Here is a 19,279-nt window from a genome sequence, read left to right as displayed (position 1 = left end):
GAAAAGCCATGGTGAAGCAGAGGGGAGGGAGACCTTTTCACAGAGAGAGGAAAGAAAATGAGAGAGAGGGAGAAAATAGCACATCAGGTTTGCACAAGACAAACACTTTCCCAAGGCCACTGACTGGGGAATCAAGAGGAATTAATTATTGCAAGTTTTTATAAGCAGTAGAGCTCAAATACTGAGGTTTTAGAAGTACCCACCATTTGCCAGGGTAAAGCCAGGTGGGACAGTGATGTTCCTGGGAAGAATGAGGGTGGAAGCCTGGGAGGAGACAATGTGGTATAGGGATCCCCTGGGTTGCACTGGGAAAGAACATTCTCCTTCCTGGATTACATTTGAAAGAGGGTATATTGCTTCTCCAGGGACAAAAGATCCATTCATCAGCAAAGGACAGAAGCAGATACAGAGAAGGCAGATAACCTGATCACAGCATTTTGCTGTGCTTCCACATAAAGTCCAAGCAAATGTGTGGCTGTGCCACTGCTTTTCTGGGGCAAAATGGCACTACACACAGCACAGCAAGATGCTACTCTGGAGCAGGAAGCAGAGCCATTACATGGTGGTTCCATTAAGATTTGGAGTTTTGAATTCCAGGCATGCACCAGAAATAAAACACAGAACTGTAGCACCGGGCATGCCATTGGCCTGGACACAGACAGGGTGAGTACAGGGATCTGATGGAAGCCTGGGACAAAAGAGGGGAGATTGTATGCTTTTCTGTGAGGGCTTCCTGAACAGCGGCAAGCATGAGCTCCCCTCTCTGGGAAGGAGAGAGAAAGGTGACACCATCCCCACCCCCCCACCACCCCCGTACCCCCACCTCCACCCCACCCCCACCACCAGTATGGTTGGACTTCAGTAAGCAACACAGCACCCCCAGTGGAAGATGGAGCTGCTCACACCAAATCCCACCCCCCTGTACCCTGCAAGTATAATTTTACTAGGGAGGTCTGACTATGAGCCAGCACAGCGGGCCTCTTTCCCAGAAGACCAGCACAGGCCCCCCATGTGTACCAAGTCTACTGATCATATAGTACTTTAAAGCCTCAGTTCAGGGACCAGGCTCCCTGACCCCCCCCCCCCCCCAATTTGGAATCAGACTTATAGTTTTTCTGTGTGTGTGTGTGTGTGTGTGTGTGTGTGTTCCTTTATATCTTTGTTCCATTTCCTCTCCCTCTTTCTCTCTCTCTCTCTCTCTCTGGATAAGGATTTTTTTTTAATCAGGATTACTTTAACAAACAATCAAAGCACACCTAGTTAAAGGTCCAAACACTCCCCACTACAAGCAAGGAGGAACACTGGAAACATTTCCTGAAGTACCAGTCCCTGGAAAGTGTATGACCTTTTCTTAACATAGCATTACTCACAGGAGCAGGAAACATAATAAGCTTTCATAACTCTCAAAAGACTGACCTAGACAAAATGAAGAAGACAGAGGAATTTTCCCCCAAAAGAAAGGTCAAGAAGAAATCACAGCCAGGGATTTATTTAACAGATGTAAGCAATATATTTGAACAATAATTAAAAACAACAGCATTAGACTACTAGCAGGGCTTGAAAGAAGTGCAGAAGACTCCAGAGAAATTCTTACGGCATACAAAAAAAACCCACAAAAACTAGTAAGTCTGCGATAAAAAAATGCTAATGATGAGATGCAAAACCAACTGGATGTAATCACAAAGAGGATGGAAGAAGCAGAGGAATGAATAGGTGATATAGAAGATAAAATTCTGGAAAATAATGAAGTCAAAAAGAAGAGGGAAAGAAATCTATCAGATCACAAGAGAATTAGGGAACTCCAAGAACCCATGAAGTACAATAATATACATATCATACGAGTTCCAGAAGAAGAGTGGAAGAAAGGGGCAGAAGGTTTATTTGAACAAATTTTAGTTGAGAACTTCACTCATCTGGGGAAGGAAATAGGCATTCAAGTCCAAGAGGCACAGAGAACTCCCCTAAAAAAAACAAAACAAACAAACAAACAAAAAACAGGGCAACACCAAGGCATAACATAGTGAAATTGCAAAAAACAAACAAACAAACAAACAAACAAACAAAAACACAAAGATAAAGAGAAAATTCTGAAAGCTGCTAGGGACAAAAGGTCCTTAACCTACAAGAACAGACATGTAAGGTTAACAGACCTGTCAACAGAAACTTTGCAGACTAGAAGGGAGTGGTATGATATATTCAATGTCCTAAATGGGAAAAACATGCAGCCAAAATACTTTATCCATCAAGGTTGTCATTCAGAATAGAAACAGAAATAAAGAGTTTCCAAGACAAGCAAAAACTAAAGGAGTTTGTGAACACTAGGCTAGGTCTACAAGAAATATTAAAGGGTACACTTTGAGTGGGAAAGAAAGTAACAAAGACTAGAAGGGAACAGAGATAATCTACAGGAACAGTGACTTTACAGGTAATTAAATGGCACAAAATTCATTTCTATCAATAATTATTCTGAATGTAAATGGACTAAATGCTCCAATCAAAAGACAGAGTGTATCAGAATGGATAAAAAACAAGATCCATTGATATGCTGCTTACAAGAGACTCATTTTAGAACCAAGGACACCTCCAGATTTAAAGTGAGGGTATGGAGAATGATTTATCATGCTAATGGACATCAAAATAAAGCTAGAGTAGCCATACTTATTTGAGACAAACTAGATTTTAAATCAAAGACTGTAATAAGAGAGGAAGAAAGGCACTATATCATGAAAAAGGGGTCTCTCCAACAAGAAGATCTAATAATTGTAAGTATTTATGACCCCAAGTTGGAGGAAGCCAAATATAAAAATCAATTAATAAAAAAACCTAAAGAAACACATCAATAATAATACAATAATATTAGGGGACTTTAACATCCCAGTTACAACAATGGACAGATCATCTAAGCAGATTAACTAGGAAACAATTGCACATGGGAAATTCTACAGAATAGATATATTTAGGTCACAAATCAGGCCTCAACAAATAAAAAAATTGAAATCATACCATGCACCTTTTCTGACCACAACACTATGTAACTAGAGGTCATCAACAAGAAAAAATTTGGAAAGAGCACCAATACATGGAGGTTAAACAACATATTACTAAAAAAGAATGGGTCAACCAGGAAATCAAAGAAATTTTAAAAATACATGGGAAAAAATGAAAATGAGGGCACAAGTTTTCAAAATCTTTGGGTTGCAGTAAAAGTGGTTCTAAGAGGGAAGTATACAGCAATACAGGCCAATCTTAAGAAACAAGAAAAATCTCAACTAAACAACATAACCTTATACCTAAAGGAGCTAGAAAATAAACAACAAATGAAACCTAAAGCCAACAGAAGGAAGGAAATAATAAAGATTAGAGCAGAAATAACTGATGTGGAAACAAACAAACAAAAAGTAGAACAGATCAATGAAAGCAGGAGCTTGTTCTGTGAAAAAAATAAAAATATTGATAAATCTCTAGCCAGACTTATCAAAAAAAACCAGAAAGAACCCAAATAAAAACACAAATGAGAGAAGAGAAATAACAACCAACAGCACAGATATACAAAAAACCATAAAAGACATTATAAAAAAAAAAAACCCATATGCTGGGTAGCCTGGGTGGCTTAGTTGGTTAAGTGATTGACTTGATTTCAGCTCAGGTTATGATCTCACAGTCATGGGATTGAGCCCTGCAACAGGCTCCTCACTGAGTGTAGAGCTTGCTTTGGATTTTCTCTCTTTGCCCCGCCTCTGCTTGCACACACACTCTCTCACTCAAAATAAATAAATAAACTTTAAAAAAAAGCTATATGCCAACATATTGGATAACCTAGAGAAATGGATAAATTCCTAGAAACATATAAACTATCAAACTGAAACAGGAAAAAATAGAAAATGTGAACATGCCTATAGTCAGCAAAGGAATTGAATCACTAACAAATTACCAGAAAGCTCCCAAAAAACAAAGGTCCAAGGCCATATGACTCTACAGGCAAATTCTGTCAAATATTTAAACCAGAGTTAGGATTGTATGGTTCTTATTCTTTCTTTTATTAATGTGGTGTATCATACTGATTGATTTGTGAATATTGAACCAGCCCTGCAGCCCAGGAATGAATCCCACTTGATCATGGTGAATACTTTTTTTAATGCACCGTTGAATTCTATTTGCTAGTACCTTGTTGAGAATTTTAGCATCCAGGTTCATCAGGAATATTAGCCTGTAATTCTTCTTATAGTGGGGTCTTTGTCTACTTTTGGAATTGAGGTAATGCTAGCTTCATATGAGTTTGGAAGCTTCCCTTCTGTTTCTATTTTTTGGAACAATTTGAGAAGAATAGGTATTAACTCTGCTTTAATTTTTTTTAATGTTTTTATTTATTTTTGAGACAGAGAGAGACAGAGCATGAGCAACAGAGGGACAGAGAGAGAGGGAGACACAGAATCTGAAGCAGGCTCCAGGCTCTGAGCTGTCAGCACAGAGCCCAACACAGGGCTCGAACTCACGGACTGTGAGATCATGACCTGAGCTAAAGTCAGACACTTAACCAACTGAGTCACCCAGGAGCCCCAACTCTGCTTTAAATGTCTGGTAGAATTCCCCTGGGAAGTCATCTGGCCCATGACTCTTACTTGTTGGGACATTTTTGATAATTGATTCAATTTCTTTGCTGGTTATGGGCCTGTTCAAATTTTCTTTTTCTTTCTATTTGAGGTTTGGTTGTGTGTGTCTTGGAATTTTTCCATTTCTTCCATATTGTCCAGTTTGTTGGCATATAATTTTTCATACTATTCTCTGATAATCGTTTGTATTTCTGTGGTGTTGGCTGTGATCTCTCCTCTTTCATTCATGATTGTATCTATTTGAGTCTGCTCTCTTTTCTTTTTGAGAAGTCCGGCTAGGGATTTATCAATTTTATTTATTCTTTCCAAAAACCAGCTCTTAGCTTCATTGATATGTTCTGTGTTTTTTTTTTTAATATTCTATGTAGTTTATTTCTGTTCTAATCTTTATTATTTCTTTTCTTCTGCTGGCTTTGGCCTTTTTTTCTGCTTTTTTTCTAGCTCCTTTAGGTATAAGGTTAGGTTGTATATTTGGGAACTTTCTTGCTTCTTGAGATAGGCCTGAATTGCAATGTATTTTCCTCTTAGGGCTGCGGCTGCCTTTGCTGCATCCCAAAGGGTTTGCATTGTTGTGTTTTCATTATCCCAAATCTATAAAGAACTTAACTGAAGAAATGACAGAAGACATGAATAGAAACTTTTCCAAAGAAAACATCCAGATGGCTAACACACACATGAAAAGATGCTCAACAGCTCTCATAATCAGAGAAATACAAATCAAAACCACAAAGAAATACTACCTAACACCTGTCATAATGGCTAAAATTAACAACCTAGGAAACAACAAGCGTTGGTGAGGATGAGGAGAAAGGGAAACACTTTTGCACTGTTGGTGGGGATGCAAACTGGTGCTGCCACTCTAGAAAACAGTATGGAGGTTCCTCAAACATTAAAAACAGAACTACCCTACAACCCAGCAATTGCACTACAAGGAATTACAAAGGATACAAAAATGCTTGACTATCAACAATAGGCAAATTATGGAAAGAGCCTAAATGTCCATCAACCGATCAATGGAGAAAGAAGATGTGGGTAATATACACATATATATATACACACACACACATATATATATATATATACACACACACACACACATATATATACACACATGTATACATATATATATGTATGTATATGTATGTGTATGTATATATGTATACATATATATACATACATATACATACATATACATGTACATACATACATACATACATACATACAGTGATGAAAAAGAATGAAATCTTACCATTTGCAACAGTGTGGATGGAACTGGAGGGTATTATACTAAGCAAAATAAATCAAAGAAAGACAGGTATCATATGACTTAAATCATATGTGTAATTTGAGAAACTCAACAAATGAACATAGGGGAAGGGAAGGAAATATAAAATAAAAACAGAATGGGAGGCAAATCATAAGAGAGTTAAATATAGAGAACAAACTGAAGGTTGGTGGAGGGTTGGGGGGATGTGTTAAATGGGTGAAGGGCATTAAGGAGGGCATTTTTCAGGATGAGCACTGGGTGTCATAAGTAAGAGATGAATCACTGGGTTCTACCCTGAAGTCAAGACTACACTGTATGTTAACTAACTTGAATTTAAATTAAAACAAAAAATAAAGAAGAGTCAATACCTATTCTTTTCAAATTATTCCAAAACAATAGAAGAGGAAGAAAAACTTCCAAACTGATATATGAGGCCAGAATTACCCTAATACCAAAACCAGATAAAGATTCCGCTAAAAAACAGTACAGGCCTGGTGTGCCTGTATGGCTCAGTCAGTTGAGTGTCTGACTTCGGCTCAGGTCAGATCTCACAGTTGTGAGTCTGAGCCCCGCTTCAGGCTTTGTGCTAACAGCTCAGAGCCTGGAGCCTGCTTCAGATTCTGTGTCTCCCTCTCTGCCCCTCCCCCACTCACACTCTGTCTCTGTCTCTGTCTCTCTCTCAAAAATAAATAAACATTTTAAAAAAAGAGCAGAGGCCAATAACTCTGATGAACATGGATGCAAAAATTCTTAATAAAATACTAGCAAACCAAATCCAACAGTACATTAACAGAATCATTCACCATGATTAAATGGGATTTATTCCTGGGCTGCAAGCATGGTTCAATGTTTACAAATCAATCAGTGTGATACACCACATTAACAAAAGAAAGGATAAGAACCATATGATCCTTTCAATAGATGCAGAAAAATCATCTGACAAACTACAACATCCATTCATGTTAAAAACCCTCAACAAAGTAGGGTTGGAGGGAACCTATCTCAATATAAAAAAGGCCATATATAAAAGACCCACAGCTAACATCATCCTCAATGGGGAAAAACGGAGAGCTTTTCTCCTAAGATCAGGAACAAGACTGGGATGTCCACTCTTACCACTGTTATTCAACATGGTACTGGAAATGCTAGCCGCAGCAATCTGACAACAAAAAGAAATAAAATGTATCCAAAACAGCAAGGAAGAAGAATTTCCCTATTTGCTGATGACATGATACTTTATGTAAAAAATCTGAAAGACTCCACTAAAAAACTTAGAACTAATACATGAATCATTAAAATCATAAGATACAAATCAATATACAGAAATCTGTTGAATTTCTATACACCAACATTGAAGAACCAGAAAGAGAAATTAATTAATGAATCCCATTTTCAATTGCACCAAAACATAAGATTATCTAGGAATAAACATAATCAAAGAGGTGATAGACCTGTACTCTGAAAACTATAGAACACTGATGAAAGAAATTGAAGATGACACAAAGAAATTGAAAAACTTTGCATGTTCATGGATTGAAACAACAAATATTGGTTTTTGGAATAACAAATATTGTTCAAATGTCTATACTACAGACAAGCAAAGCTGGAGGCATAACAATTCTAGGCTTCAAGTTATATTACAAAGCTGTAGTGACTAAGACAGTATGGTACAGCACAGAAACAGACACATAGATCAATGGAACAGAATAGAAAATCTAGAAATGAACCCACAACTCTATGGGGAATTAATCTTTGATAAGCAAGAAAGAATATCCAATGGAAAAAAGAGTCTCTTCAACAAATGGTGCTGGGAAAACTGGACAGCAACATACAGGATAATGAAACTGGACCACTTTCTTACACCATACACAAAAATAAATTCAAAATGGATGAAAGACCTAAATGTGAAACATGACACTATAAAAATCCAGGAGGAACACAGGCACTAATATCCTTGACATTGGCCATAGCAACTTTTTACTAGATATGTGTCCTGAGACAAGGGAAACAAAAGCAAAAATAAACTTTGGGACTTCTTCAAAATAAAAAATTTCTCTACGGTGAAAGTAACAATCAATAAAACTAAAAGGCAACCTACCAAATGGGAGAAGATATTTGCAAATGACATATCTGATAAAGGGTTAGTATCCAAAATCTGTAAAGAATTTATCAAACTCAGCACCCTAAAAACATATAATCTGATTAAAAATTGGGCAGAAGACATGAATAGACATGGACATTTTTCCAAAGATAACATTCAGATGGCCAACAGATACATGAAAAGGTGCTCAACAGCACTGATCATCAGGGAGACACAAAACTACAATGAGATATCACCTCATACCAGTAAAAATGGCTAAAATTATCAACACAGGAAACAATAGGTGTTGGCAAGGGTGCAGAGAAAGAGGAACCCTCTTACACTGTTTTTGTAATGCAAACTGGTGATGCCTTTTTATATACAATACCAAAAGCACAATCAATGAATAAAATAAAAATGATAAGTTAAATTAAAAGGAAAACAAACTTCTGATCTCTGAAAGGCACTGTTAAGAGAATAATAATACAAGACACAGACGGAAGAAAATATTTGCAGAACATATATCTGATAAAGAACTGTTATTCATAGTATTTAAGGAATGCTTTAAATCTCAACAATTAGAAAACAAATAACCCAATCACAATATTGGCAAATGATCTGAACAGATACCTTAACAAATAAATCATATAGATGGCACATAAGCATCTGAAAAGAAATTCTACATATGTGTCATCAGGGAATTATAAATTAAAACAATGAGATACTATTACACACCTATTAAAATGGCTAAAATCCAAAACACTGAAAACCACAAATGATGCCAGGGATGTAAATCAATGGGAACTCCAATTCACTGCTGGTTGGAATGCAAAACACTAGAGGCACTTTGCAGATGGTTTGGCAGTTTCTTGTAAAGTTAAATACAGTCTTGCCATATGAGCCAGCAATCACACTTCTAGGTATTTGCCCAAGTTTACTGATAATTTATGTTCCCACAAAAGTTATGTAGATCCCAACAGGTCCTAATTTGGTTTGACACAACCAATTAATGAAGATATTGTTGGGTTTTTCTTGTGGGTTAGGATCATTATAAGAAAATACTAAGATGCTTTAGGCACCATTAACTTCTGTCTAAAATCTTAAGAAAAAACTGTAAATACTTATCACAAGAAGGCATACAGCTATATTACCAAAAGACAAAATAAACATTAAGGCACAAAAATATTCCTAGAAAGAAAGATTATACTTTTAAAGAGACAAAGGCTCAGTTTATCAGATATAAATAACAAGTACAAATTTGCACACATTTAATAACCGAGTTTCCAAATACATAAAACAAACCGGCAAAACTACCAGGAAGCACAGAGAAGTCTGTAACCACAGTGGGAGAATTTAACATAACATTTCTTAGTAATATAGAATAGACAGAACTTCAATTAAAGAAGAACTGAACAACCCAATAAATACATTTGAGCTAACAGATGCATACAAAATACATGATTGATTATAAGGACAAAGTTTTGCTGCTTTCTTTAATTAAAAATAAATCAGTGATATTGAAAATTGTCATACTTACTACTTAGTGTTTTCATTTTCACAGGTATAAATTTCTTACTTTGAGACTGGCTTATTGACAATGTAACTTTATGCTTGAGTAAAAGATTTTCATCTAACATATCTACTTTCTGAGCTATAAGAAGAATGCTTTTAACCCATTAAGAAGACAATTGTATTCATTAATTTGTAATTCAAATACATACCAATTATCGAGGAATATTTCCTTTCATGTTCTGAAACATAATCAAATACCATATTGTTGAAATAGTGATGTCTACTCATTGTTGGGATAGTGATTTACAGAGTGACTATGTGAAATACAGAAATAATGGGAGTACTTTTCAAGAGAATAGTTTTATAAGGTATTCACAATTTAGGATTAAATTCAATATTTTTGTAACAGATAATCGGTGAGGGAATAAAGAAATGGTAAAGAATACATTCAAAACAAATTTAAAAGAATATCAAAAACACATCAGATAAGAAAGACAAAATACAAATCATTTACCCCCAACATATCAATACTTCCATTAAATGTAAATCTTATTAAATGTTCCATTTAAAACACAAAGACTGTTACATTGGATTAAAAAATAACCAACCACAATGCCTTTTGTTTTAAAGTTACACAACTAATTCATAGCAATATGAAAAGATTGAAAGTAAAATGATGAAAAAATTATTCTATGCAAATAATTACATTAAGATACTATGTAAATATTAGATAAAATGGACTAAAAGCACACAAAAAAGTTATTACAAAATGTCCATCATTAAGACAGAAATTTCAGTTCACTAAGAATATATAACATTTTAAAATTTGTGTATTTATTACATACATATGTATATATCTGCATATAATTTATATTTATTATATACAGTAAAAAAGCCTTAGAAAAATAAAACAAAAATTGGCAGAACTACAAAGAGTAATAGAGAAATAAACAATCACAGTAGTTGAATTTAATATACTTTCCTCACAAATAATAAGCATAGAATCTCAATGAAATTAAGAAAGCACCAACAACATAATTAATCAACTTGACCAAATGGATAACATACATGCACACACATTACAGATGTAGCATATATATGTATATATGATACAGTATATAGCATGCATTTATGATTGAATATATATATTCATGAACTGAAGAAAGAAAATTTTAATAATTTTTTTATTTTAAATAATATTTTTAATAATTATACTTACTAGTAAGTCCCACTTTTCTGGTAGCTCCAAGTGTCTTAATTTGAGATGAGCCTTTTGAGATTAAAACTTCATTATCTTCAGGTGAAAGATTTTTACCTGCTTTTTCATCCATTTTCTCAGCTATAAAAATAGAGACTTTTAACTCAATAAAAAGTAAAAGTTAACTCTCTTTATTTTTAATAAAGAACCACTTACAGTTTCTTTCCAGTTTTATAAAATTTAAGCAAATGAACACACTTTAAACAAATGATCAAACACTTCCCCCCCACACACACAAAACAAAACAAAACAAAACAAAACAAAACAAAACAAAATTCTGGTGAATTTTCAAAACAGACTATAAAATTAAATATGAAAATCATCACAGTGCTTTCCTGAAAGTATGTGGAGGTACTTTTGTTACTTTATACACACATTTAGAAAGTTGTAATTAGACTTTATTGTACTAAGGGCATTTACATTTTTTAAATACTTAAAAATTTTAAAACGTATAGGATTGATGTAAAAGTTAGACTGATTAGAAAGTAATAATTCCAAAATAAGGAAATGAAATAGAAAGAAAGCTAGGTCAGGTAGGAAGAATACAGAGCACTCCAAAATAGAAATAATTAAATCCAAATGTATCAATAAGTACCATAATTATAAATGGATTATATGTTATAGGGATAGACAAAGACAGTCATACTAGATTTATAAATAATTTAATTATAGGTTATTTATAAGTGACACTACTAAATAATAATAATACAGAAAATTGGAAACTAAGTAGGTGAAAAAAGATATGTCATGTAAATGTAACCAAAATAAATATGGAATAGTTATGTCACTGTCAGACAAAATAGGATTGTGGTCAAAAGACCTTAATGGAGACAGAATAAAATGGCACCTTTCAGAAAAAGAAATCATTGAATTCATAAGAAATTATCTAACATTTGTATTTCTATGCACCTAACAACAGACAGTATAAGGAAAATTGGCAATATAATGAAAATAGTACTGCAGGAATAAATAGATAAGTCCACAATCATAATGCGAAAATTCAATATGCATCTCTCCATAATTGGTAGGACAAACAAAATTCAAGAAAATCAAGAAATAGGAAATTTAAATAACACAATAAAAATCTGACTTAATAGATGTATGTAAGCTTGTAGCAGAATATACATTCATAAACAAAATTCTGTTCAAATCAATTGAAATTTTAAATAATTTAATAATCATAATTATCATATTCACTACTGAGTCTTTTCTTTCTAACAGTTTTAAGTGTCAGGCAAAATATTTTCATCTGATATCTCATCCATTTTCTGGGCCTCAAGAAGAAAGTCATAAAAGCACTAAATAGAGAACTGGATCTGTGGTAGAACTTTTGGATTTACAATATATGTTATTTATCCAACAATATGTTATGTCATTTTTTAATGATATAAGCAAATCCTGTCTAGTTGAAATATAAATATCATGTGAATATACTTTCACTTGTGTGTATGTAAGCAGTCTTGCTACTTTTACAGAAGCATTAAATATATTTAATTTAGAAATATTATTATAAACATTATTATATATACTTACATATTTAAAATGATTCTTTAGTTTTTTTAGAGTATTCACATTTTAGAATAAAGTCTAAAAATTTTTAATCAGATATGGCTAAGGAAAAACATATAAGGATAAAAAAATACAGAGAGTGAAAAAGTGAAAGAAAAGTAGGAAAAATTACCCAAGAAATGGGGTAATTAAAAGTAGAAATAACTAGATTATATATGATTGAGAACTACTTAAAAGACAAAGAATGAGCTGAATTTTAAGATATTTACACTTATAAGTTTCTTGCAAAAGATACAGCAAAATCACAAAGATATAAGAAACAGGATAGAAAAAAATATATGATGCAAATACCAACCAGAGGTTTATGGAGCTACATTAATAGTAGATAAAGTAGTTTTGGGGGAAAATAAATAAAAACTTCCTAATTAAGACAAAATGTTCTGTCCTTGAAAGATATTATAAATCTTAACTTTATATACCATAAATAATAGAGTGTTATAAGATATAAATCATAAGCTGCCACAACTGCAAGAAAAAATAAATCCCAAAGTAAGATTTAACACATCTAATTCAGTAATTTTAAAACAAAGAGATAAATTATTAATAAGTATCTAAAGTGTGATGGGAATCATTACCAAAGAGCATATGGTTGAAGACATATTCATAAATCCAAAAGTGTTCTCCTGAATTTAATTAAAAATAATTCATAAGATTTACATTTAATTACTTACTATCAAGATTCATATTTCTAGTAGTTTCAAGTTTTTTACTTTGAACTTGGTTTCTTAAAAATAAAACTTTGTCCTCAGGAAATTGATTTTCCTGTGACATCATTTCATTGTTTTGCTTTTCAAGAGGAAATGCTAAGGAAAAAAAAAACATAAATGTTTGAAATGTCTGGATATGCCAAAAAATCACCAAATTTTCTTCCCATGGAAGAAAAAAATCATGTGAATAATTTTCATTAGTGTGCGTGGAAGCCATTTACTTAATAATTACTGACCTTGCAAATACCAACCAAACAGTATTATTAATTTTGCTTTTGTCTCTATCTTAGGATATACATGCCTTATCTATTTTTTAATATTTACTTATTTTTTGAGAGAAAGAGAAAGAGAGAGAGTGTGTAAGCATGGACAGGCGAGGGGCAGAGAGAGAGGGAGACAGAGAATCTGAAGCAGGTTCCAGGCTCTGAGCTGTCAGCACAGAGCCCGATGCAGAGCTTGAACCCAGGAACCATGAGATCTGACCAGAGCTGAAGTCAGACACTCAGCTGACTGAGCCACCCAGGTGCCCCAGGATATTCACACTTTAGATCTGAGTGTAAGGTTTCTGTAAAATATATGCCCAAAAAACATATTCATGAACCAAATGAAATCTGATGAGGTTAATTTAAAATAATTTAAAGTTTCCTATAATTACTATACTTACTTTTACGTCTTTCCTTTCTGGAAGTTATTTTTTTCTTTACTTGCACTTGGGATTTTGATGCTGAATCTTGACTCGCAAACATAAGATTTTCATCGGGTATGCCAAAATAAGCTATAGAAAGAGATAGATTTAGTCTACGAACTGGAAAAACAGATCTATTGTGAAATCCCTAGATTTCAAATTTATAACAAATGCACAGTAGCATTTTCCTTCATTTGTATAAGGTCATAAGTGAATTATTATAATGCTAGAACTGTTATGAAAATGGCTGATTTCAAAACTGTCTCATTATTTCATAAATAAACCTAAGTAACAAATACATTTTATGTTGGTCCTCAGGTATCATGGGTGATTTATACTTAGGCTAATACACAATAATAGACCAAGCAATGAAAACCATTATGCACAAGAGTATTCATTACAGCCTTTTTTGTAATTCCAAAGTACTTAAAACCATTTAAATGTTAAAGCATGGAGACTGGCCAAATAAACTGATACATATATCTCAACTACAGAACTGGTATAATATGAATACTTCTATAATGGTAGATAATTGTACATATGTATGTATGTATGTATATATGTATATGTAAGACATTCTTCACCCATCTGCACTGATACATTTGATGCTTGTCTGATGTCATTTTATGAAACACTGGTTGAAATACTGGTGGGCTGGTGCCCTTTTATATTTAGACTCTTGTTTATATTATCAGAAGTGAATAAAGGCTTAATTGTGACTTTCAAATTAGTTTATTGTCTGAATTAACCAACTTCATAGCTAGCAGCTCTCTCTCAGTAACAAATGACGACAGTGTGGCCCAATTAAACCTCTCATGTTTCTCAATTGGACCTTATGTCAGAATGACACTACTACAGGTCAGAAGTGCCCAATTGTCAAAATCTCCCAAGAACTGTAATCTCACAGATTCAGCTAAAAGATACTTTGAGGTATTACTGGAGAGTTATTGGGCCTTGGTGGATACTTAATGTGTGTCCTATGACTGTGAAATAGTCTTATGATTTGAAATTCCAGCCTGAGGGTATTAATGCTTTTACTTTTGTTTTCTAGTTATCTTTGCATATTCACAATTTAGGTTAGAGTGTAAAGTTTCTATAAAACATATGCTCAAAAGTGTCTTCATGAACCAAAGAAAAAAATCTTCTGATGGATTTAAAATAATTTAAACTTATCCATAATTATTATACTTACTATGGCACCTTTTCTTTCTGTAAGTTATTTGTTTCTCTACTTGCATTTGGGGTTGTGACACTGAATCTTCATTCATAAGCATTAAATTTTCATCTGGTACTCCAAAATGAGCTAAATAAAGAGATGCATTTAGTTCACTAAATGGAAAAGCAGATCTATGAAAACTTCAGATTTAAATTTATAACAAGTGTACAATAGCATTTTCTTTTTATAGCTATAAATAAATTGTCCTAATGGTTGATCTGACATGGAAATGATAAGAAAAGTTTTAATTGATACTACTGAGGCTGTCTCATTATGTCCTAAATATTCTGAGGCAACAAATACATTTCATAACAGTCTCCACTTTTGGGTTATTTATATACTAGGTTAATTGATAACAATAAACCAACCAACAAAAATGCATATGTACAAGGTCTATTCATTACAATATTGTCTGCAATTGCAAAATATTTAAAATCATCTAAATGTTAAAGAATAGGATATTGGTTGAATAAACTAAGGTTATGTTATAAATTATGGTATAGTATAATCTATGGCATATTACATGGTATAAACTGCTTTATGTATTTGCATAAAATTAATAAATATTTCTATAAACTGACAAAAAGAGCTAATGTTTAAGTGGAAAAACTCTTTAAAAAAGTGTATCTAGTATGCTAACTTTTGGGTCAGAAAGAAGTAATCAGAAACAAATAGAGAAATAGATATTAAATTCACAAAATAGAGGAAAAATAAACATGAAAATAATAGTTACTTACCTATAAGAAGATGGGATGGGAGAGAAGTCTAAGGAATGCAAAGAGAAGGACATATATCTTTTGCATAATATTTGCTTTTTGAAGCAGATTAATGCTCTCTATACATTCCAAAAATAAAATTAAATTAACAAGAATAAGAAGAGGAAACTAACACTGAATGCAAGTGAAATGACTCTAGTGAAGGGATAAAAATAACAATACTAATCCAAATAAGTCATCAATACAGTGTTTGAAAAATACCCTCAATCTTAGGCAAGAATATAGGGGGCAGATTGCAAGAAAAATCACTAAATCATTTGAATAGACTTATTTTTGTAGTGGTATGTGCTGAGCAGTTCCTTAATGAAGTTGAAGCATTATAGGATTGAGCAACTACATGCTTAGGCTCTTAGCTCCAATAAAGATTCAAGATTAACACTGGAAGAAAGAATATACACATATGAAATGGAGGAAGGCAAGAATGAGACATGAGAGATTAGAATTGAAGGTGTCCAGGAGTCCTCATGATTTCTAAAACATGTATATGCACAATATGCATGTATATATTCACATGCACATGTATGCATGAATATGTGTGTGTGTGTGTGTGCGTGTATCTCAATATATATTAGTATAAGTGTATAAACTATGGAGTACAGATCCAAGTTAAAATCCTATGTGTAATCTTTCAGGTTCAACCCATAGAAAATTACGAAGTTTTTAACTGGCAGTTATCATATGAAAAAACTTCCTACTCCACACTAGGCCTAAAACACAGCTGGTGTGCTGATCTTTACAAGGAAGTACAATCATGTATTCAGGCCTCTCCAGGTCAGCATTCCCTAGACCAGCTGTTCCATTCATAGACTTCAAATGAGGCACTGCACTGTTCAGGTGACTCTGCTTAGGCTACCTTCCTGGGGAAGCCTTGAGGACAACTTTCTCCTTTCTGACTTAGTTTTCAGTACTTTCCCACTCCTAGCCCTCCCCAAGTCCCTCCATATCCTGGCGCCATAAAATGGCAAGAGCCTTTTGTTTGAGGATCCTTCAGCAGTGAGAGACAATCTCCCCTCTGCATTTGTGATGAACATCTAACACTCCCCTGGTTCCTTTAATAGGGAAAAATGGAACATTGTTAAAGTTGGCCCTTTCCTGTTTTGACTCTTGCTTATAAAATATCATAGTAATTAGATAAAGTAATTAAATTACTTTCAGTTTGGCTTATTAATTGACCAACTCAACAACTGTCAGTGCTTTCTCTGACAAATTGGTGAACAGAACAGAATGGTTAATAGAGTACACTGACTTTCTATATAGAAGGCAAACACCCTCAACTTCCCATAGGGCACTTTTGAGAGGTATTAGAGAAATCCATCAGACACTCTCCAGTGATGTTAGTGGGTCATTTTCAAGAGTCTGAGAGTTCCATGGGTACTTCATTAGCCATGCCAATAGAACTCAGAAAATACTAGTGGATCCTGGGGGTGTTTTGGGTAGTGGTAGCAACTGGTTACATAACTTTTTCAGGTATTAGGGGGATCACTGGTGCTTCCCTTTAGCCTCTAATTCCTTGGTCAAACTCATATGGTGGTCCAAAATACAGATCCAAAAGAGAGACTCTAGGAAAGCTAGAGAAGTAATTCCCTAACTACTGATATAGTCCTTCAGTGATGACAAGAAAACTCATCAGAGACTCTGAATGCTGAGTTGTACCCAGTTACCATTGTTAGGTGTAAATATGGTTCTGGCACCAAAAGACAGCCTATAACACAGCAAATTTTTGTTAAGATTCATACCTGAAATAAAAAAAGAACAAAGATCTCTTTGGGATCACTTTGTTTAGTAATCTGATGCTCTTAGAGACTTGGATAGTTTGCCTCCTTAATGAAGGGGGTAATCTTGTTAAACTTAGTGAGAGTGGCACCTCGAGGGTATGACGTTAAAGACCCCCACTTCCAGAGTACAATAACAGCAGCCACTTTGCCTAAGGAAAAACAGGAGGATGGCACTGGGTTGGAAGAATGCAAGCACTCAACACCATCTACATTCTCAGCTGGATAGTATATTGACTCTGAGAGATTTGGCCCACACATGACGAGGTCTTTGGCACTGAACAACATGGATGAATCATCCTTCCATGGATATAGTTTCCTGTGAGCCACCCTACTGGTCTCTTAGATGTACAAATGAGGTTTGTTCATCCAGTTCTTATGGGTTATTGAACTCAATTAAACCTCCTTAAAGGTCATGTTGATCAGTTTGAGACATAATCCAGATCTTCACTGACAATTATTGAGTTTGTAAAACATGGCTCCTGCCCAGATAGCAAAGACTGACCAGAAGAAAAAGTGATGTAAAAATGGTAAGCCTGTGTCCTCCCCTAGACCATTTAGGGTAGGGTATCCCAAAGAAGTCTCTAGATCTGGTTACTCAACAGTAGGTTCCTAAAGAGAAGACTGATAAGCTTTGTTACCAAGGGACTCATGGTCAAGTAGTGGGTGGCCTGTGGCTCCAGCAGGCTGCTCAATTAGAGTCTTCAGGATGATCCTCTTATGACATGTGCTATTCTTTCTGTGCCTTCCAGAGAATCTAGGGCTGAATTATGGAGCCTTGTCAACTTTAAACAGATGTCTCAGCTTTCAAAAATATGCAAGACTAGGGGTTGGGCCAAGGTCCCAGAGTCCCTAGTGGAAAATAATGGTCCTGTACCAAGTTCAGAACTCAATTTATTAGGCCTTCTGGATATTGGTGCATAATTAGCTGTGATCTCCACAATCCTTCACACTACAATGAAGGGGTTATGGGGTAAAACTGTGCCCACTCCTGCCAAAAAGTATAGAATTCCTATCCCCAATTACTTCAGAATGTGACCTTATTTGGAAATAGGGTATTTAAAAAGGTAATCCAGTTAAAATGAGGTCATTATACTAGGCCTTAATCTGATATAAATGGTATCTTTATAAAAACAAGAAACTTGAGCACAGAGTCAGACACATATATAGGGAGAACACCATATGAAGATGAAGGCACAGATCAGGGTGATGCATCTATAAGAGAAGAAATGTCAAATATTGCCAGAAAACCACCAGAAGGTAGGAAAGAGCCATGAAACAGATTTTCATTCAAGGTCTCAGAAGAAAACATCATGACCAACATCTGATTCTGGATTTTTACTTGCTGACTGTATGACAATAGTTTTTTGTTCTTTAAGCCACTCAGTTTATGGTATTTTGTTATGCCAGTTTAAGGAAACTAACACAGATTTTTGGATCAGGAAGTGGGCTACTGCTGTAACAAGTACAAAAAAATGTTGAAATGTCTTTGGAATTGGGTAATAGGTAGGAAACTACAAGAGTTTTGAACAGCATGATAAAAACAAAAAAACTAGGGGTGCCTGGGTGGCTCAGTCAGTTAAGTGTCTGACTCAGTTTCAGCTCAGGTCAGGATCTTAGTTTTGTGAGTCTGAGCCCAACATCAGGGATTCTCTCTGTCTCCCTCTCTCTCCTGCCTTTCCCCAATTTATGTTACCTCTGTCTCTCTCAAATAAATAAACTTAAAAAAAAACCTAGATTACCTTAAAAAGATTGTTGGAAAAATGGACATTAAAGGTGATTCTGGTGAGGGCTAAGAAAGAAAGGGGGAGAGCTTTACAAAAAGGT

At 34.4% G+C, this 19,279-nt stretch overlaps 1 protein-coding gene across 24 annotated transcripts in view; it reads right to left on the bottom strand.

Annotated features, from left to right (window-relative positions):
- Positions 1-19,279, bottom strand: part of LOC122224032 (coiled-coil domain-containing protein 7-like) — a 233,006-nt gene that overhangs the window by 101,307 nt on the left and 112,420 nt on the right. For 19 of the 24 annotated variants that reach the window (XR_006204633.1, XR_006204632.1, XM_042945283.1 and 16 more), the window contains 5 exons: positions 15,642-15,669; positions 14,881-14,991; positions 13,668-13,778; positions 10,689-10,808; positions 9,679-9,708 (listed from right to left, as the gene is read on the bottom strand). Coding sequence is in view for 22 of the 24 variants with exons in the window: in XM_042945283.1 (XP_042801217.1) it covers positions 9,679-9,708; positions 10,689-10,808; positions 13,668-13,778; positions 14,881-14,991; positions 15,642-15,669 (400 nt within the window). In the remaining 2 variants the exon portion in view is untranslated. The remainder of the gene's footprint in view (positions 1-9,678; positions 9,709-10,688; positions 10,809-13,667; positions 13,779-14,880; positions 14,992-15,641; positions 15,670-19,279) is intronic. The other 5 variants (XM_042945278.1, XM_042945287.1, XM_042945294.1 and 2 more) reach the window with 2 other exon arrangements.

This window comes from Panthera leo, chromosome B4 (genome assembly GCF_018350215.1).
Source record: "Panthera leo isolate Ple1 chromosome B4, P.leo_Ple1_pat1.1, whole genome shotgun sequence".
Classification (NCBI taxonomy): Eukaryota; Metazoa; Chordata; class Mammalia; order Carnivora; family Felidae; genus Panthera; species Panthera leo.
The sequence above is the reverse complement of the archived record's forward strand: the minus strand, read 5'-3'. Positions and strand labels throughout refer to the sequence as shown.